At 39.1% G+C, this 22,743-nt stretch overlaps 1 protein-coding gene across 1 annotated transcript in view; it reads right to left on the reverse strand.

Annotated features, from left to right (window-relative positions):
• Positions 1–6,944: 6,944 nt before the first annotated feature.
• LOC116322007 (probable phospholipid-transporting ATPase IIA) overlaps positions 6,945–22,743 on the reverse strand; it is a 35,495-nt gene continuing 19,696 nt past the window's right edge. Inside the window, exons 19-28 of the mRNA XM_031741972.2 lie at positions 21,275–21,373; positions 18,957–19,046; positions 18,558–18,702; positions 17,942–18,006; positions 15,776–15,931; positions 14,256–14,320; positions 13,943–14,051; positions 13,795–13,852; positions 11,078–11,281; positions 6,945–8,775 (exon numbers count right to left, since the gene is read on the reverse strand). Of these exons, the coding sequence (XP_031597832.1) occupies positions 8,639–8,775; positions 11,078–11,281; positions 13,795–13,852; positions 13,943–14,051; positions 14,256–14,320; positions 15,776–15,931; positions 17,942–18,006; positions 18,558–18,702; positions 18,957–19,046; positions 21,275–21,373 (1,128 nt within the window). The 3' untranslated portion in view covers positions 6,945–8,638. The remainder of the gene's footprint in view (positions 8,776–11,077; positions 11,282–13,794; positions 13,853–13,942; positions 14,052–14,255; positions 14,321–15,775; positions 15,932–17,941; positions 18,007–18,557; positions 18,703–18,956; positions 19,047–21,274; positions 21,374–22,743) is intronic.

The raw sequence follows: 22,743 nt of genomic DNA on the forward strand, positions 1-22,743 counted from the left end.
GCACACAAGAACCTCATTGTGGGTATGAAGAAATTACTGTAGGACATTGTAGGAAAGAGAGAAAAAAATGAAAAATAGCTCTGAAGTCTAATCACAGGCTACACTACGTGAAATTTACTTAACATAGTTCACCCTACTCATTCTTCTACAGTTGAGTTTGTAAATGTGAGAGACCAGGCAGTAGTAAGATGTCGCTTTTTGGAGCAAAAACTGCATCTTTTTTTAGGCTATGGCTAATTTTGAACATGGAATATGGAGAATTCCATTGTTTCCATTGTGGGAAGACGTTACTACCCATTTCCATTTTAAAATGGAAATCTGCTGCATCTTCTAATACTTGGCTGGAAAAAATCTGAACAAGACCAGGACATAGCGTGTCCCCAACAGACCTGGAGACACATTTATAATTAATATAGAAGTTATATAACCCAGCATCTGAGGAGAGGAAGAATAATGCTATTTTGGATTTAACTGAGCTAAAGATTTGTTATGTATGAAGGTTTCTGCCAGACATCTAAATCACAGGCTCACTTCTTCATTCCAAGAAACTTCATTTACTGCATTGTGGAGGGAGATCACCTGAGGTCACGAAGACATGGGAGTTTACATTGTAGACTTCATCTTTTTACTCCCAGACGTGATCTTTTTGGAATAAATCACAAAATAATGAATGGGAATGATATTTCACACAGCGCAGTTTTTCTCGTCTCATACTACTTAAAATCGCACTCTTGGGAATTCAGGAGGGGGGGCGGATGGCTCATCTATCTACCTGCTGAGGTTTCCAGCTTCTGAACAAATACTGACAGAAAACTTCAGGAAGAATGGTTCTGAAGTTTTATTGTCATAAATCATCCCTAGCAGCAAAAGGTCTTTATTTTTCATTTGGACAGGAGAGAAAAAGTTTACGTTGTAGATCAGTGCTCCTGCTAAACCGCTACTGTTTCACGATCGTATGTGATGAATTGCGATGTTTTCAAGAAGCTAAAGTTTATCTGGAATATATTTGCATAATTAAGAAACTGGGAATAGAACATTAAGACTTTCACATATTGCCCAGGAGAGGAAGACATGCTGAATAAGCCATCGAGAAGAGCCAAGTTAAACTATACATTACCATGTCAGTGCCAAGAACTCATGCCTACTCTGCTGCATTAAGTGTAGTGCGTTGCTTATGACATCTGTGGAGTTTATATGGATGTTCAAAATAGCCCAAAGTAAATAATTTTCCAGAAAAACTGAAGTTTTTATACTGTTTCATTGTACAATGTACTACTTTCTTAAAAGAACAGCACTGTTGGGCTGTAGGGATTGAGGACCTGCGAGGATACCTCTCACTTGTCTTTGTATTCTAGTCCTTACTTACCACCATATGCGCTGTTCTGTAAAGGGAATTATGCACTCTGTTATATGAATTCTTAACTTCTTTCAGGCACTGAACAGTCTTCATTTATAATAAGAACAATCTGAAGTGTTTCAAAAGATTTTGTGTGTGTTTGGCTATTTTGAGACCATAATTGTAACCAAACTCACAAAGGTGCTCCAGCTCAAATAGTCAAATGTCTCGCTTCTTTAATTAGCAAAATGGTTTTCAGCAGGTTCAGATATAGCCTTTAAACTTGCATTAGCTAACACATTGTGCTACTGGAACACAGGAGTGATGACATGTCCAGTTCATGTTGACATTACCGGTTAAAGCAAATTAAAAAAGCACATTTGCTTTGTCTCAGACTGCATCTACATTTGGCGTGCTGAGCCTCAGTATAACCTTAGGGAGTGATCCCATGCTTACATTAGTCATATTAGTCCCAAGGCCACTCAGAGGAAAATGTGTGTACTTGAGAGGGGGAGGGGGTAATCAGAGGATATATTTTGGATTGAGACATTGATCAGTCTGTGTTAGGGAGCTTGTGCTAGACAGCTGGGTGAACAAGGTGACTGCAATGAGTCTGTAAACCGCAGTGGCCAGAGCCTACGTTTTGGGGGTAACCATCCAGCAGGCTCGTCTACCAGCTCTAAATTCCTCCACTGTTACGGAACACTTATGCAACTTAAATCATGAATGAGTAAATGAATATGGCACAGGCTAAAGAAAGGAAAACTGCCTGTGTCCAGACAGTGGAGTTTGCACTTCCGTTTTTTTTTTCATGAGCCCACTTTTTCCAAGGTCATGCAGTATTTTCCATCACTGTTAAAGAGCTAATTGAAGTAAAGTTGTCTGGGTTAGAGCACTGCCCTGTTTGAGTTTTCCAAGGGTAACATGTGCCACTGAGCTCCTAAAACCAAGCATACGGAAATATTAAATTGTCCAATGGAAAACTCTCCCAGGAAATTCAGGGGTCAATGAAAAGCATGGACTTTTGACTTTGTTTGGGTCTTTTGATCACCTCTCTTACTTGCCAGGTAAAGTATAGCTGCTTTCTCCTTTGCAATAGCTCTGAACCTTCCACCTCTTGTCAATATGTGGAGTAAACTGTAAATATTCTCGGGTGAGCAGCAAGATACAGACCATAACAAAGAAAGAAAATAAAAAACAGAACAGTATATCAACAGGTTTATTAGTTTTAGTGGGCTTAACTCCATGTCATACACTGTTTAAAGCATGCAAACAATGGCTAAATAGCAAAAAAATAATAATATGAGGAGACTGACACCACTGACATGTTGGTACCCTGCAAAAAAAGGCCAGAGAAAACTGGCAGTTAGGTTAGTCCAAAGACTGGAGATAGTAAGTCTCTGCAAGAATGGAAGGTACCCAGTTGAACCCCCCGCCCCATCTGCATCCACATTCTTCTGTCAAGTCAAACATCTAAGTGAAGTGACAATAAGCAAAATAAATATGACTTTAATATTAGCACAAAGGAATCATTTTCAAAACTTATTGCAGAAGCTGGCAGCGCACACCTCAAACATTTATGGATCGCCTTTTAATGATGTAGAAGCCTTAAAACATTAGAATGTGTTTCACAAGTATCACCAGATATTAGACAAGTGCTGCGGTAGCTGGCGAGACCACTACTGACAAGATTTCAGTTTGGGCAGTGCTGCCATGTCATTGTGCAATAAAGAATCTTTATTTCCTTCCTGCCACAACTTGAGATCTGTGGAAAACATTGTCCTTCTTTTTCCAAATCGTGCAGATGAACTAATATGTTCCACTAACATGGAAACTACATACATACATCCACGCTGGACGAAACCAGCTCATTATGTAACAGGATTCTGATCAATATTGGAATGTCTGTAGAAAGAATTCAAGTGTCTTAAGTCCAGTGGAAAAGTGGCAGACTGCAGCTCACGGATTTTCCCCTTTTCAGCACCACATAAAATCTCACGAAACAACATCACCCCCCTTGTCGACACTTCTTTCTGTCTGTCTTCTTGAAGTTTCCAGTTCAACTCAGCAGTATTTCATTAGATCTCTCTCTCTATCTATTATCAGTGCAAAAATGAAAGCATAAAAGTCAATATTTGGTAGTCATAACAAAGTTAAATAAATCCTATCCAAAACTGCAGCTAAAAAAAACCTTACTCCTCCTATTACAACTCCATTTATAACAACAATTGAAGGTATTTTGGGCTCAACAATCACAACTAATCACTCCTTTTTTTTTTTTACTTATACTGCAACGAAAGTCTTAAAGTGTTTTGGGCGGTTTTGTTTGATTAGTTTGGGAGGTATTAGCCAATGTCATTAGTGATCGCTGGGAGAGTCAGGGAAACACATATGCAGCCCTTCTTTAACAGTGGTGGGTGCTGAGACAAATCAAAGCATTCCAGGCCCACGGGGTTATAAATAGTGTCAGAGAAGGGTGTGTGTTCATGCCTTGCAAAGTTTCTGTGAGGAGCCTGTCATTGGCAAAATCCAGTGTTTACACAGAGCAATAACAGCGAGTAGTAAACAATTCATCTGCAGTAGCGTGTTCATTATTTTGTGTCATTTCAAATAATCCGTCAAGGGTTTCTGTTATTTCAAAGCAGCTCAGCAGATAAGCTTAATGTGGGCTATAATCCTAGGAGTGTTATTCAAATTTGGTCTATTGCGCGAATTCATTATGCCTTTAACCAATCCAGAAGCAAGGCTGACCTCAGGCTGAAACCATGCAGCAGAAGTTTAGTGTTGTCTGTAGGAAATTGGCAATGGCCTTGGGACCTGGTTGATGTGGCTGCCTTGGCCTGAAGGTTGGGTATAGATCCCACATGTTTCCATGCTATCATTTGTATTAACCACTCTAGTCAGGGGCCTGTTACAGCTGGTGGTATATTCTGTAGCAGATTCATGATAGTCTGCCTCTCTCTTGCGCTGTTCCACTGGGAGCTGTGTGGAAGATGTTTCCAAGCTGGAAACAAATTCATGTGTTGAAGTGCCAAAGATAAAATGCAGCGATGTTGTGGTAATTAGCTTAGATCTGTTACGTAAAGGCTATATGCTACCTTTTTAAGTCAAAATCTTGTAAAATGCTAAATGTTAATTTGAAGATTTACTGAGATTGTTAACTGGATAGTGAATTTGGCAGTGAGCCAGCAGGAGCTCTATAGCTGGCATCGGGACAGGAGGAAAGACCAAAATGTTGAGGTTAGCAGGCAGCTCTGTTGATTCTGGAGTGGAATTTCAAGTTTTCATGGGACAGATTAAGTTAAATGGTTTCTTTTAATGGTATAACTTACGCATTTGGGCATGGAACAAGAAAAAGTCGGATAAACACTGTAGTTTTAATTTGAACATGCCGTTCTGAGGCGCTTGACTGCATTTTGAAAAAAGGAAAAGGTTTTATGACTGAGAATCTAGTCCTGTTTAATCTTTGAGCTGAAATGCCAAGCAGGCACAAACACTTTTATACTTTTATATCTTTTAACTTACATGCACAATTAATAAAGTTGATTCTAAAAATTCTCACAGAGCATGGACATTGATTTAAAACAGATGTGTTTTCCACCAAGTTATGGATTTTATGAGCTGTGATAATATTTCTAATAAAGTCAGATGATGTTTTGTGTTATATTATTTCTCATTAAGACTGAAATGAGATTAAAACATGCAGGTCGTGACCATGAATGGAAAACAGAAGTGTCTCTAGGTACCAGGGACTCCCTCCTCTGGTGAGAGAGAGCCAAACATCCAGGCTCTGTATGTCCTGTGTAACTTGCACCTCATCAGAAACTGAAGTGGAACACAACCAGAGTAGCCAGGATTGCTTCAGCAGACAAACATAATTTGGTTTCAATCCAAACTCCATTAACAAGGATCGCTCAGAGGAAATGAAAGCATTAAAGTTTCATTCACAAATGTTTTCTTTATATAATCTTCTTAACATAGCCTGCTGCTGACCACTGACTTTTAGTCAGGCTACGCTGAGCACAACGGGTTACAGTTATCACCTTTATTTATTAAGGAAGTCCCATTGAGAGCAAATCTCTTTTGCAGGAGAGACCTGGCTTAGGTAGCAGCCATATAAACTCAAAACATCTCAAAAGCTCTAAAAGAAACCAACATAAAATAGAGTATACAAGTAGCCTTATCAGTGGCCTCTCAAGAAAAAAAATCAAGAAATCTCCTTCATCACCTTTTTTATTTTTATTTTATTGGATAATAGACAGTGAAGGGGGAAGACACAGCAAAGGGCCAAGGGTCAGACTCAAACCTGGGCTGCTGCACTCTGGCAATGCTCACCCATTGAGCTAAAGTGGTGCTCATTTGTGATGCTTTTAAATTCACCAGTAAATATATATCCATGTTTAAGTTAATTGTAACTATTGCTACTGAGACAGAGAAGGGTACAAAGGTCAAATATAGAAGAGAAATATACCAGTGCTGTTTTCTGCAAGTTGTATTCGATGGCCAAACTACCAAATCATAAAGAAATGGTGAGTGACAGGCTTTGTAATAAAATAATCCAGAGTACAATAAAACAAGTTTTTTTTTCTTATAATAAAAAATAAATTAACTTTAATTTCTAAAAAAAAAAAAATCTTTACTTTGAGCTTAGAACCCAAAGAAGATTTGTGACATCTACATTAAAGAGAAACTTGTCATCTAATCATATACCCAAATACTGGTAAGCATGTAGCCTTTCATTTACCATCAGATGTCACAAATTCCTGCATCAAATCATCAAATTCCTGCAGGCAGGAACATAAATTTTGTTAAATATTTAAAAATCACTTTTAAATACAGTTTGTAATGAATGAGTGAAATCCAGCCTGCCTGGCCCACAGAGGGAGCATGTGTGTACATGACAGTATCGTCAGCATAAAAATGTATTTTCACTGGAATGTTCTTTACTAAATCATTCATAAAACAAGGCAATAAAATAGGCCCCATAATAGAGACCTGTGGCACATCCTTAGTTAACTTTAGGGTTAACAAATTTAGGGTCCTCTGCATAAACACAGAGTTCAATTTACAAAATAATTTCAATAATCCTTTAGCCTAACAGCCTCAGGACCAAGAGCAGCATTAATGTGCTTTTTTCAGTGGCAATATTTGAGCCACTGAATCAAATGACTTAGATCCAGAAACAAGACAGCACAGTGTACTTTCCTGCCCAGGGCACCAATGAGATCATTTATCACAGTTGCAGCAGCAGTAATTATACTGTCCCTAGTTGTAAAACCAGACTGAAAATAACCTTAAAATATAAGCAGATTAAAAACTTTTATAATAGCAAACTTACCTGAGATTTAAAGATTTCAGGATGATCTCCACCTTTAAAGAAAGGGAGAATAGAGGCAGCTTTCCAAATATTAGGTATGGAGCTGGACTCAAATTAAAAATGTGAGCGATTGGCTCAGCAATGATATCAGCTGAGATCTTTAAGATATAAGGATCAGGATCGTCTGGAAATCGTATAAAGATTTTTGAGTGCTACAGACATGGCACACAACAAGAAATCATGGTGTGAAGCAGAATAAAAATGTAATAGTAAAAGAAATATCCACAAGAATGGCACAATTAAAGAAAACATGTTTATTAATTATCATCACAACATTAACATCAGCACAGCTCTCCCTTTTTTGTTCTGCTCATTTGAGTGCAAACAACATTGTTAAATAAAACATGGCAATAAATTAAAAATTATGTTATTTACAAGCAAGCAAACCATTTTAGCATCATTTACGCTCTGCACTTCAATTACAACATAAAAATATACTAATTAGTTGTACAAAAAAAAAGATTCAGTGCAAACAGCTTGCTGAAGTCAGTGAAGACTGAAATTCCCATTTAGAATACAAAAGAAATGATTAATTATGACACCCTGGATACTGACATATTAATTACATAAGAGAAAAAAGTAACCCCTTTTTAAAACTGAAACAATGTGGTCATGTTAGCTGCTGATTTTTCACAGTCCACCATCACACCACTAGTGAAATGAAATATGAGGAGTGTAGCATCGTGACGTTTTTCTTTGAAGGTGCAGTACTAATACTTATTGACAATATTCACATTTGGATGAGTAGTGTGTTGATTTGATCCCTTTTTTTTGTTGTTGTTGCAGTGAGAAGTGAGGGGGCCCTGGATTAGATGACATGAAAGGTGGCGGCTGGACGCCGGTCACCAGGGTATTTTCAGTTATGGCTTTAGGTCACTGTTACAGTGAGTCATCATGCAATGCTGAAGCGTGGCCGTTGCTGGCCTGCCCAAGTGGCCACATTAGAGACTGTGCATTCTCCTGTGAACAAACAGCCTGTCGGGAGCCCCGGCGGAAGGCTCGGCTGCAAATAACCGGCACTCCTTTGTGGTCGTTTTGACCACGCTCCACAAACAATAACAACTCAGGGTCCGCACAATGAGACAAGGACAGATTTAACATCAGACACCACGGGTCATGCTAAAATAAACTACCACACCACCTCCGCCGTGCTGGGATGTAGCTTCGAGGTGACGCATAAACAAATACACAAACTTGCAGACATCTGTTTTATGCAGTCTAGCCAGCAAACTTCTTTTGTAACCGTACAATTCTCAAACTCTGTTTAGAAATAACTGTTTAAGGAGAGTGTGACCCAAGTCCTGAGTGAAAATGCTACGTCAAATTCCAGTTCTTAGATTAAAAACTAATTTACTATTTAAGATGGAACTGGAAGTCAGACCAAATTCCTTTGCAAAACCAGTGATACGTCTACAGATCTCTAAATGAGTTAACTTTCCAGTGTAATTTCCTAAATATAGAACAAATTGGACCTGCATAATTCACTGAAAGCTGTTTGTATTTTGCATTTATTACATTCAGGCTAAATGGTTTCAGGTATATTTATGTTAGGGATGTTTTCAATGCTGACAGGACGACTGAAACCAGTCCAAGCTGGTCAATCGAATCCATCCCACAATTTGTTGCAGGTGCTCTTCACAATAACAATCAATCAGTCTGTCCTTTCATGGAAATACATGGCAATTAACACCGTTTCGTTGTTTTTTTTAAACTGACACAAACTCTCCCAACCAGTAAACAATCTGTCCCTGTCGATTCAGTCTACATTTGACATTTCTAACGAGAGTTTTTCAGAGAAAATTAAAGGGCATTTATCTGTATTTGATTCTCTGGTCAAGGTGCAGGGTTTGCAGTTCAAATAGAGGAAAATCTTTGTGTTTTCCCGCAAAAAACAAACCCGGAGACCTCTCGGAGGAGACCGTGGTTTAAGAGGTCAGCTTGGAGTAATTGGGTGGAGAGAAGCGTCTGCGCAGGTACTTGAGGATGTACAGGGGCAGACAGCTCACCAGCGTGATGACAGTCACTTTCCACAGGAACGATACGGTGGTGATGAAATAAATATCTGACACAAAAAAGAGGTAAAGGTAAGATTGTTGTTATAGGATACAAACAGACATCATCACCATCACACAAGAGTTCAGGAGGGAAAACATTTTTCTCTTTTTTTCTTGTTTGCACCTGCAACTCAGCTAATTTTGCTGTGTCAAGAGTTCAGTTCTGACTTCTTTATGTCTGGGCTACAACCTGATTGTCGTTGTTTTAGGGTGTCTGCAGATACAGAATTTTAAATACCTTTTCAATGCCACTTTGAATGAAACTTAAGACCAGACTTTTAATAAAAATGCAAACTTGCAATAGAAATGCACATAAATAAAGTCTAAAACACCTTCCACACACAGTGCAGTTTGCTTTGTAAGTATTTCCAGACACTGACTTCAACCATCAACAGTAGCTGTTTTTCTTTTTGTCCTTAAACATACATCCTCCCAGTTTCACACACTGAATGCTGGCTACCAAGGTCTTTTTCATCACCTTCAGAATTTCAGTGTATTGCAAGACTTGGTGCTCCCTCAGGGTCAATGAGTATAAAATGACTTTTCCCCTTGTCTAACCTTGAGCCTAACCACCAGAGTTTGTTTGTTTTGTTTTGTTTGTTTGACAATTTTTTAAGTGGTGTTTTAATTTTTAGCTAATGCTAAAAGCTAACAGCTAACGTGTACTAATGTGTCAGCCTACTTCATATTAGCTTGTAAAGTGGTGACACCGCTAAAAAGACTGAGGAACCTCCAACCTATGTTTAAGGGAATTTAATAGTTTTGAAGGTGTTTTAATTAAAATGATGCATATTATTATTCTGGCATACCTGCGGCTTCAACTATCAACAGGTATTCTATACTCAAGGGTGTAGAGACAACGGTTACAGCGTTAGATAGTGATGGAAACCATAAAAGAGGATTTTCGGACAGGATGTGGGGTTATAAAGCTACAAATTTTTTGTACTTCAAAACTATTATTTGTGCAATGAAAATAGGAAATGAGACCATGATGATCTCAGAAAGCACGATCACACTGAAACACACATAATACGTATAATGCTTCTGCTTTCATTTTTGTACCAATAAGGCTTTGAAGTAGCCTCTATGCTGCTCATTGTTCTTCAGCAGGACAAGCTACTTCCTATTGTTTTTACAACACTAGCATGCACCTATACCTCACACACACACACACACACACACACACACACACACACACACACACACACACACACACACACACACACACACACACACACACACACACACACACACACACACACACACACACACACACACACACACACACACACGTATATCTGCCTTACATCACACCATCTGCACCCCCGACCCCTATCAGTTTAGTCCTGTGTCTTACTGGAAATGCACACCTCGCAGTTTAAAGTCTTATGGTATACATTTTCCATGTTAAAAAAAGAACACAATTTCCTTCAGGAGTTCTTGACCAAGTCTTTTTGAGTTAAAGCCATATTGTTACAGAATGCTTAGAATGCAGGAGACAGAAAAATAAACCCTGGAAAATGTCCAATTAAAAGTGTAAACTGCACTTTCAACAGAAGAATAGGCTTTAAAATCTATTCTAGTCTGACTTGAAGAGGGAGAAAACGTGTACCAAAAGGGTACTCTTGACCACATGCCAGTCACGATCCTCAGTGGTCGAGGTTGCAGGCTGAAAATGGAACTCCACACCCCACATAAAGCTCAAAATAAGACCTTGAAGAGCCCTTGGTCACAGTATTGTGTATGTCACAAATCTTAATATGGCACAACTAAAAATGCCTTACTGTTTGTCAACTAAAGTAAATGTGTGGGTGCAACAGGGCAATAAACTGTTGTTCTATGAATGTTTTTCTTTTAGATTTTTAACGGCTATGAATTTATTTATTTGGTGGGAACATTGTTTTTTTGGGTAATATTCTCTAACACACCTTTGCTGTGATAAACACATAAACCTTGGCAGCTCACAGGAAACTAACTGGACTGTAGGCATTTCCTCTTTGATACTACAGCATGCCTGAGCGTCGTCCACACCAGGAGAATTTGTCAATACAGTCAGCTTTGGACTTCCTAATATTCAGCATACCACTGTTTATTGTACACTAGAGACACAATATGAATGAGCGGGGTCTCCGTACTGCTGAATGCTGACGTACTATTTCAAGGTCAGCAAAAAAACAAAATAACACTGTAGTGAAATCAGTTCAGAAATGAATGCATTTGCCTTCGCATCCCCATGAATTAGATACCGCTACAGTCTGAAAGCCACTCTTAGTCTGACAAATGCATCTATGTGTGATCGTGTTCACTTACCGATGAACTCGTGCAGGAAGACGAGCGAGGCGACATAAGAAGCCAGGCTCAGGAGCTCGGCAACTATCATGAGCCAGTGCCATGTCTGAATGGTCAGGGCCACCATCAGTAGCTCAGTCAGGATAAGAGAGGTGAACGAAATGGCAACGATATGGACAAATTCGGACTCAAAGAGCAGCAGCGCTCCATACATGATGATGCTCCCTGTGGAGGAAAAAAGAGGCCTTAATGTAGCTTCAAAATGTGATAATTGATCCACTCCCTCAGCTCATCCACAGTTTGAAATAAGCTGTTTAACATTAAAATGATACAATTTGGTTTTATTAAAATAATGACAATGAAGATATTAAATATTTATGGTAATCTCATCATACAGCCATGACAATAATGGGAACGTTGAAATAATGAAACTTACGCTTTGAGTAAAAAGAAAACTGAGGTGCTTACAAATTACAATCAACACTTTGTTCAGTTCAGCTGCTCGTCAACGCAAATATCTAATCAGCCAATCGAATGGCAGCAACTCAGTGCATTCAGGCATGTAGACCTGCTGAAGTTCAAACTGAGAGTCCAAATAGGGGTGTCTGCATGTTTGTGTGACTACAGTGACTTTGAATGTGGCACCATTGTTCGTGCCAGAAGGGCTGGTCTGAGTATTTCAGAAACTGCTGATCTACTGGGATTTTCCCAAACAACCACCTCTAGAGTTTACAGAGAAGCGCCCGAAAAAGAGAAAATATCCAGTGAGCGGTAGCTTTCTAGGATAAAATGCAATGTTGATGTCAGAGAAGAATGGCCAGACTGCTTCGAGTGACAATAAGGGAAGGGTAACACAAACAAGCACTCATTACAATCAAGATATGCAGAAGAGTATCTCTGAACACACTGACCTGACATCACGTGACACTCCTATTAGCTAAGAACAGACACACTTTGATACTAACTGAACTTCATTTACATGTCACTGCCTAGCTGGGTACTGACGATACCACCAGTGTACCATCCTCTACATTGTGGAGGACTATAAATACCTTGGAGTGTACATAGACAATAAACTGGACTGGGTTAAAAACAACACTGCACTTTACAAGAAGGGCCAGAGTGGTCTCTATTTTCTGAGGCGGCCTTCAACATCTGTCGGACAATGCTCAGGATTTCCCATCATTCTGTTGTGGCCAGTGCTATCCTCTATGCTGTTGCATGCTGGGGCAGCAGTTTGAGAGTCACAGACACCAACAGACTCAATAAACTGATCCGTATGGCCAGTAATGTTTTGGGGATGGAGCTGGATTCCTTTAAGGTGGTGTCGGAGAGGCAGATGTTGTCCAAGATAAAGACAATGTTGGATAATACCTCCCACCCACTCCACGACATGCTGGCTAGCCACAGGAGTACGTTCAGTGAGAGACTGATATTACCAAAAAGCACCACTGAAGGACACAGGGAATCATTCCTGCCTGTGGCCATCTCCCTGTACAACTCCTCCATCTAATACACTGTAAACACTGCAATAGTTACAGCCTTTTTGCACATGCTCTTTTCTACTATGTAAAATTCCTGTCAACATTCTTGATTTATAATTACAATCACCTCTGTCAATCCTTGATAAATAATTATTGAGTGATTTGTATATATTGTGCTATTTCTTAAATTTCTTAAATCTGTAACATATTCTATTGTTATATAGTCTAGTCTGTTTCTGTTATTTATACTGGAGCATTTCCTTAGGGATTAATAAAGTATGCTGATTCTGACGCTAGATAGCACACCATCATGTCACAAAGCTCAAACACTGTGAACATGGCAACGTGTTCACTGTACTCAAATGGCCTCCAAAGTCAGCAGAGATCAATCTAATAGAGAACCTTTGCGATGTGGATGTGGAGAAATGGGAGATTCAGCAACTATTTTATGTTGTCTTGTTTTATGTTGGACCAAAAATCTCAGAGTAAAGTTTTCTGCACCTCGTTGACTCAATGTGGTAAAAAATTAAGCAGGCAAACGGGGCTGACAAGGTGTACCTAATAAAGTGGCCAAGATGTTTGGCTTATTACAGAGACTAAAAAAGAAAATTAATCAAAATAATTAAAAGAGAAAAATTAGCTCTTATATAAGAAGAACAAAGCCCACTTTATTACCTCTTTAAAATACCATTACATTTAAGCATTTTCTGAATATTATGGTTGTAATGAGAGATTTTCCTAAGTAATCTTTGGCCAGTAACAGTAGCACTCTTCTATCTAATAGAATCGTGCCTCCTTTAACATACAAGCATGAATAGTACCGAGAAGAATGATACACACACACAGAAGTGGTTTGCAAAAAACGCCCTTACCACTGCTTGGATATACAGTGTTTCGACAGAAATAGACAAAAAAGGTTTCGGGGTGTAGTTTAGAATGCCCGCGTAAACAGCTTTCATTGCAACGGTCCATGTCGGAAAGTTACCTCAAGTTTTTCTTTAACAAAGTCCCTAAAGAAAAGAAGAAAGTGTGTGGGCTTTTCAAGAGTGATAAGTCATGAACCTAAGCAATATATCTTGTTTGTTTGACGGGGAGTGACTCATCAGTCTGCCAGCGTAGATGTCTTGTACAGATACAAACATTTAAACAAGCATATGACCTGAAATACAGCTTAGATGCTGTAAAGTACTCAAAAATTAAGTATATTTAGAATTACTGACTCATTGCCAGCAGTTTGCACAAACTCTCTCTTACCTTGATATATACTTATTAAAACCCATATTAGGAACGTCTTGAAAGATAGTGGTCGACCCTGTGAAAAGAAGACAGTGCATTCATATTCACCGATTCCAACTTACGTGCCTGCACAGTGACTGTTAATCTGCGAACATTTACGAGATACCTTCAAAAGATCCTTATACAACTCTGGGTACAGCATGGCAACCTCTGACTTAACATCTTTGTCCAACACCAGGGAGAACACAGGGAACATGGTGTAGATAGTGGAATAGCTGAAACAGACAAAAATCGAGTGTGATGAATACTTCCCAGATAAGATGTCACGTGTACAAATTGGTTGAAATCTTTCATTGTAAGATTTTGCATATTTCCCCTTTTAAAACTTTCAATAGTCTTAACACAGAGGAAATGCCAGGGACACAAGGCAGCCAAATGCTCTCTTGATAAGTCATCTCCATTCAGAGCGTGTATCTTACCCAATAATCAGGAATCCTTGGTAGAGAGGGACTGAAGCAAAGTAGAAAACAGAGGAGAAAACTGCCTAAAGGAACAGAAGAAGAAGAACAAATGAGAAAATCTGTTATTTGTGATTTTTCTCATGTCAACACCCAAATGTGATTATAAGCAGTATTGGAACATTGACACACTGATATTTGAACTCCATGACAGCAAAAACACCATACTTTCATTAAAGGAGGCCTTTTATACTCATTTTTAATCGAGTACCTTTGCATGACTTACAGTTTAAAACTGATTTTTAAACTCCTTACACCTTCCTTTAAGCCAAATTTCTTTTGATAGGCTGCCCTCCATTACCAGAAGTCTTGAACAGCAGGTATGGTTGTGCTCATAGATATAACTGTGTGAGATTTTAAGGCTAACTGCTTTGGCCATCCTTAATATAACCATCCACCAATTCTAATAACATTTCTATGAAAAAAAAACAAAACATGGGAAAGCGTATTAGGCCCCATTAAAAGAAACCCAGCTTTAACATTAACCTTCTGTGGGAACACAAAAATCAAAAGGTGAGGACAAGGACATCATTCTAAAGCAAACTACTGCAAATACTTGGACTACAATGGCAAATTCTACAGTTTAAAATGATGAGATGTCAATTAGTCAGACAGCTGCAAACTGGAGAGGTCACAGCTCCAGCTGTGGTTGGTGTTATTGTGAGACATGCGGAGGAAGGCCTCCCCAAAACCCCAAAGTCCACGATACAGTGAGTCATGGGTTGCCCCTCCACTGCGGGGGCTGACGTTGGACTGGGACATGGGAACTAGACAGACTTGTTAGGCCTGGTGGGGGCAGTTTAGAAGAGCACCACAGACTGCCTTCTCTGAGTCATCGTGCATCCCGCCCTTTCAAGACCACCCCTGAAACCTCTCCCTGCCTCTCCCCAAACTGATCCTCTCTACATTTAGATTTTAGGTGCTGTGAGTAAGAACAAAAAACACCTCCCTGCATTAACTTTAAGGTTGCATACACTTTTTTCCCTTTTTTTTAGAGATCTGCAGTGTGGTTTTGGCTACAAACAAACAGAAAAGGGCCAAACCGATTAGCTAAATTCAAACACTAAACACAGTCCTTTTGCTTGTAATCATCTCAACCTTTTTTTGACATTATGCAGTTGAGCATGGGAGTAAAGAAAATAAAGAAAAGAGAAATATCTCTAGATCACTGAAGTTTACTGTTTTTAGAAGGTTAAATTTAATTCACAAGGGACTGAAATATCTTGACATCCTGGTTAACAGCACAATATTTAACACAGAAAAAAACAGTACCCTCTCAAGTGTGTGGTGCATTACCTAAATTGCTACAACTGAAGACCGATAAAGGAGTAAAATATAAAGTAGTGACAGTTTTGCAAACTAAAACAAGAAACTAACCCACAGCAACTGGAAAATATTTGTAGTTCTAAGTTATTCAGCATGATGTTTACATGACTCATGCACACAAACCAATACGGCACTGTGTTTCTGTTAGTCTCTACCTGCATGGTGCTGATGCACAGGCTCCTGTGGATGACAAACTGGCTGAGGGCCGCAGACCTTTTGTAGCTGTTCCGCCCATGGACCATGAGGAGACGGCCTAAATGTTTAAACTGAGTCACCGAGAAGTCGGCAGCCAAAGAGGCCTGCTTTCCTTCCTGCCAAACACACAGCAGAGGACACTGAGGACATACTGCGCAAAGACTGACCTGAAAAGCATGCTTTGAGTATTGTGAATTGATTTTATACAAATAAAACAGTTTTTTGGGGAAAAAAAAAAAACAGACTGAAGGTACAATGAGCATAAAGTGCATAATTAGCAATACAAATTCACAAAAAACAGCATTGCACATAATAAGTCTCCTGTTTAATTTGCTAAATCTCAGTTAAACATGAGAGAGGACTACAAAATCTAGCAAATATTCATGTTTGAGATGTTAGAACCAGAGAATTTTCATAGAAGAACTGCAGATTTTCTGTTATTAAACCTTTAGCTTCCTCTCTGACAAGCAGCCCAGGAATAACTGTGTAGTTTTCCACCTTTTATTTACCATCATAAGATTATGTTTGGAACATACAGAAAAAATGTATTTAAGATGCCAACTCCATCCTGTGAGTGCACAGTCTTCCTTCCAAAATCCAAATGGTTTTTCAGCTTTTTATGCATATTAGTCTGAATGAGTTTGTCTATGCAGTATGCATGAAATGAGAGAGTTAAGATCTGGCAATGATGCCCCCTATCCCAAAGATTGTTGGGATAGGGGGCATCATTGCCAGAATGGTGGAACTGTGGTAAGCAACCATTTCCTCGCAGTAAAAGGTTTCTGAGTTCGAGCTTGCTGTTATTTGTTTTCATGTTCTCTTTGTGCCCGCATAGACTCTCCCCTATAATCCACAGTCAAGCATGTTAGCTTAGATCAGTGGTTCTCACTGCAGGAAGGGCAAAGATGCCATGCTAAAAATATGGAGAAAAAGTTGTAGGAAAAACGTGATTGACTGTGGTGTGAACTTTTCTTCAAGTTCTCAATTTGGACATAGCAGAAGAAAAACCTGAGAATCACAGAATCTGCATTGGTGTGGATGTGAGTATGCATGGTTGCCTCTGATAGCCCTGTCTCGGACTTGTCATCCTTTACCCAGCCTCTCCCCACAATATCACCTGGGACAGGTTTCAGCTGTGTGAAACCTTATATGGATAACCAGTTAAGAAAAAACGATGGACGATAAATATACAGTAGATAGCGGAAAAGATAAGTTATGTACGTCAGCGGAGTCGTTTGGTACCGGGCCGCGAGAGTTGAGGCTCGGGTGTGAAATTTATGGTTTTAAGGGTTTTTATCGTTAACCCGGTTTCCCTGGGTCTTTTCCCGTGTTGTAGTTGTGTGTCTTATTTTGAAAGAAATGTTTACACGTTACCATAGCGACCAGAGAGGGGCAGAGAGGAGGATGTTACTCTCATTGTTGTTGGCGCATTTCAGGAGGACGCTGCTAATAAAGTTACACAATTACACAGTGAATTTGCGTTTATTATTATATTTACAAAATACCACAGCGACACCTTAAAGGCCGGTCGTGAAAATATTGTCTGACATTAAACCGGTCCGTAGTGCAAAAAAGGTTGGGGACCGCTGATGTACGTCACCTACAGCATCTTTTAGTTTGCAACCAGATTTGTAAGTTTGTTTCTCTTCATAATAAAAATAAAATTTATAGTCAACTATTGAGCAGTTTTAAACTTTTAAGGTCAGCTGTACTAAACTCCATATTTTAATATGCTTATTTACTTTATGTTAAAAAGTAAAGAGTAAAGACTAAACCAGGAACACAGCTGCACCGTCTGCTGTCCGTAATACCACTGTTGTCACAAATATAAGGATCCATGTCTGAGCATACTAACCAACTTGACAGGCAACTTTCAGAGAGAACAATGAGAAGTAGAAGAGACGGGCTGATGAGAGATTGTTACTTTTATGATAAATATACAGTACAAAGCATCCTGTCATTTTGTTTCCTCTATTCACACAATAGTTCCTCAAAAAGAGGAATCATCTGTGTGCATGTCCTTTTACAACTCTCTGAATGTGAGAGAGATCTTGACAGGAAACAGAAAGCAAAAATCTGTGCGAGTGGCACGTCAATGTGAAGCGATGAGATGGAGAGAGTCTTACTTTCCCCTCCACTCCCACGCCACAGTCCGCTTCCTGGATCATGCTGACATCGTTTCCTCCATCCCCTAAGAGAAAACAAAAGCCATAGAGGTGTCAGGATTCACATCAGTGACTCACCAATACAAACTGTTAGTGAAAGTATTGAGTACATGTTCACAAGACACTCCCTTAATTTGGCCTGATTAATAGATCCAAGCCAAGTTCATAGAAATGAAAAGAAATCACCTCCCTAAACTTTGCCAGAGAAATATATATATCTCTATATATATATATATATATATATATATAGATATATATATATATATATTTATATATCTCTATATATATCTCTCTATATATAGAGAGAAAGATATATATATCTATATACATATAGATATAGATATATAGATATATAGAGAAAGATTTAGATATATAGATATATAACTTTTTTCATTATTATTGTGTTTTTTCAGCACATTAGTGTGTTTTTTCATTATTATTCATTATTATAAAAGAATAACAACATTATAAAACACATATTAAAACTAAAACAAACAAACAACAACAAAACCACAGTGCAAAGAAAAACTTTAAACAAATAAAAAACCTGCTGGCCCAGTTTAAATTTTCCACTCACCTACTGCACAGGTGAGTTTGCCTGTGCGCTCTTGCAACAGTCGGACTATCTGAGCCTTCTGAGTGGGGGTGCATCGGCAGCAAACCACAGCGGGACACTGGCACGCAAGCTCCATGAACTCATATTCATAATACTTCAGACAAACCTGCAAGAAAACCAGCAGAATGGACAGATAAAACACTCAGGCACCCACATTTAACTGCTTTCAGCTGTGGCGCTCGAATACCTCCACTCAGCTTACAGTTTAGCTCCTATTGTGGTCGAGATAGTGACTCTAACCACAGACACCACTTCCAGAGTGATATATTGTGCACGCTTCATGCAGAATATATGTCAAAGTTTCATAAGGAGATATAAGTTAATGGGATGTGGGTTAGACAGTCTGAGTGGCACACTTACCTCAAGCGAGTCCCCCGATATCACCAGAGCGCAGTCATGCTTTCTCCTGAAAGCGTTGAGCTCCAGGTGGGCTTCCCCTCGTGTTGTCACCTATACCAATGGCAACCACACATTCTTAAATGCACTTGTATGCCCCAACAAAACACTCTAATGTAGAATTATCACAGGGGAAAATCTGCCAGGCTTTGCATGTTTGTCTCTCTGTTATCAGACAGAAGAAGGGAAGCTTGTCTCTCTCCAACTGCAGCAATGACAAATGTTAGAGCAACCAAACACCTAGCTGACATTCAACCAGCTAAATACACTAGAATTCAGTCACAAAACTCACACTCAAATGTTTAATTTATTAAACAGCACCATGTAGCTACTAAATAGCAAGTATAATTCGGCATATAGGTTCCTATCTCTACTTGTGTTTGATATAAAATTGGAGTGACGATTAAATGTTTCTGTGGAGCCTACAGGCGGATATCAGGTTGATGTAGGGAATAGCAGGTAACAGCAGGATGAGCCTGAAACTTCACTCAGTTTAACGCCTTACTGTTTCCAACCAGTCAAGTTCCACTTTATATCCACGCCTGTCCATGCTCACAAAATATCTTTAGTTACGATTTTTAATTGAGAGGTCAGAATCAAATATTGGTGACACAAATTGAGCATCTGACAAAATGTGAAATATTGATATCTGCAAGAATTTTTTTTTTTTTTTTTGCAGAACAAGATGATGTCACAGTGAAAGTGAGACTTGGATACAAAATGTGCTGCACAAAGCAGATGAGAAGAGCACAAAGACATAGGAGGTTCAGTCAAATGATTAACTAAAAGACACCACACAGACTGAAAATGCAACTGCTAGACAAGTGCATAAACTTTTACCATAAATAGATTGTGAATTCTTGAGTTTAGGTCAATTTTGATCTTGTACCTCAAGTACAACTATTATTCTACATGTTTTTGCTACATGTAATTACTCAGAACATTACATCAAAGCGACTTTGACCTTTTCCCATGAAAATATAAATAGTTTTTCTCTGAGTCCAAGTGAGTATATTTCAATAAATTCCACCAAAGGTATTAAGAGCTATTGCATCTATGAGAATGGGAGTGACACACGACCTGAAAAAAGAAGTAACCGAGTCCACAGATGCAGGCAAGGCTGGCACAAAAACCTTAAAATTTTAATATTAGTTTAGCAGACAATTTCACTTCACAAAAACTAGACTGTAAATGACTGAACTGAAAGTCCATAAGATCATTCAGATTAAATTAAAAAGTAAAATGATTGACCTTTTAGCTGAGCACTGTCTTAAAGAGGCATGTATTGACACAAAAAAGGCATAAGGTAATTTCACCCTATTGTAAAAATGTTTTTAAACTTACCGCAGAGGAGGTTAAAAATAAAATTATGCATATGCAAATTATTCAGGGTTTGTCCTTACATTTGCACACAACTAGACTGTAGTGTATTGTTGATGTATTACAATGCAAATATTAAAAGGGTGTGTTAAAGGAAAAACGGAAAGGGGAAACGGGATAATATCCTGCATAAAAAAAACTGAAAAAATAAACAGAATTTCTTAACAGTTGTGTCAGGTTCAAATATAGACTCAAATTCTCCAAAAATTCAGCACTGACAAGGCATGGTGTTAATCTGTCAACAAAAGCTATGCTCTGGAATGAATATCCTTCAACCACTGACAATTCATACGTCAGTCCAGTTCAGGCCATTGGTGGCCACCAGGAAACTAATCCAGATGTATGTGTAGCAGGCCCAGTCAGCACACCCCCGTCCACTGGGACAGAGGTTTTTAAGCACTGCCAACCATTGTTATTCTCTTCCAGTAACCACAGTTGTACGCAAGTTTTAACCTTCCTATATGGCAGACGCTCCTTCTGCTCTGGCATGGATCCAGAGGTGAAGGCAGAAGGGGACTATCAAAGCAGCTACAGTGCCTGAAACCTGCAAAACAAATTAGGAAGTGAGCCCTCTGCATGTTCCCTCTGGGAGTGGTTCAGCTGGTTTCTCCTCTGTTTGAGCGAAGGGCTGTTTGTTCTCTTTGACAGTGGCTTGGATGCTTTCACTGGTGGGAGGTGATTTATTCAGCTGTGGATGCTGGCTCGGGCCTGCATGCGTAGTTGTGTTGGGCTGTATGACCACTAGCTAATGGGCCTTGGTCACAGAGCCTGGATGCCCGTGGGTTGACAGATTCAAGAAACTGTCAGGGCAGCTTTGAACTGACATCAGCCCTGGAGTAAAATCAACTATTACCCACTAGATATGTGCACAAGAGAAACACGGGTCTGTTTCCTGGACTTACTGGTCTGAAGATATGAATGTCCTGGTTGCGGGTGATTAGATGGGCGTTCTTAGCAGTGCACGTGGCCGTTTCAAGCTTGTCTCCGGTCAGCATCCAAACCTACACAGGAAACAGAGACAGAAATCCCACTCCAGTGTCTTGAAACCCAGAGATAAGACTTTGAGACTAATCATCTTGATAATGAAAGCCTGTGAAGATAGCTCCACAAGCTTTTAAGACAAAGCCTGTGAAACTATTTTACCATTAAAAACAGTGTTAGTTTAGTTCTTGTGCTTCAAACAAAAATAACGCAAGTCATCACACAGACTGGTATCACAGCATCCAAATTCTTTCTCATTAGTATTTTGGATCTTGCATACGATTATATAAGAGAATTGACATGGCTGATTCATCAATATCCCAAAGAAAAAGTTTGGGGGGGATTTTATCCTCACATCTTGACATTTCTGACTCCACCCAAATGCAGCTGAGTTGAATTTAATTTTAACAAATTACATGAGTGGTAACTTTTAAAAAGCAATGTTCTGTTCGTGTGGTTTATTTATAAAACACACACATTTATTTTTTTATTGGATGACTTTTTACAGAAGAAGCTGACTCCGTGTTCAGTAGTTTGTCAAGAGTTTTGGAAAACTGCACAGCCGCTGATTTTTAAAAACGTTTTAAATGCCATGACCCAAAGAAATTTGACTCTATTTCCATCTGCTGTACTAAAGCAGAGGATGAAAACGGGCTTACAGGAAAGACTTAAGACTGTAAGTTGAATCGTTATCATGTTTGTTGCCATGGCCACAATAAACCGGAGAAACTGAGATTTGTTACTTTTTCTGAAGTTTGGTTTAAGTGCCTGTTGTTTACCTTTTGGGTGTGAAACATGTGAGCTACGCTTGTGCTTTAGCGCCTATGAAGAGCATACTGGGAAAGAGCATCCTTTTCAAAGACTGAGGCCGTGTCCACACTAATACGTTTTCGTTTGAAAACGCATCTTTTTCTCTCCGTTTTGGTCTCCCGTCCACACTGAGATGGCGTTTTCGGTCAAGGAAAATGCAGCGTTTTGAAAACGCTCTCCAAAGCAGATACATTTGAAAACGCTGTTTTCGCGTTGCAGTGTTGACAGCGAACCTGGAGCCTTTTCGAAAATGATGACACATTTTAGTCATGTGATGCAGTCATGTGACCAATTAAACTAAGATAGCGGAGGGCATTACACAGCAGTTGTTTTGTTTGCTCTCAATTTTGACAGCCCTATTGAAGATTAATATCAGTTTGTACAAGCTCCAGATAACTTTTCTTCAAATTCTTTAACTCTCACTCGCTTTTGCAACTTTGTTGTTTTGTGTTACTCGCAGCAACAACTCCACCTCATTCTTAGTCCATTTAAAAAACTCAGTGCTTTTCCTCCGCAACGTTTCAAAGAGCCGGAAAGTAAATAAACAGCCGACAGAAATGAGGCAGGTCGATTCGTCTTG

This window comes from Oreochromis aureus, linkage group 20 (assembly GCF_013358895.1).
Source record: "Oreochromis aureus strain Israel breed Guangdong linkage group 20, ZZ_aureus, whole genome shotgun sequence".
In the NCBI taxonomy this organism is placed as follows: Eukaryota; Metazoa; Chordata; class Actinopteri; order Cichliformes; family Cichlidae; genus Oreochromis; species Oreochromis aureus.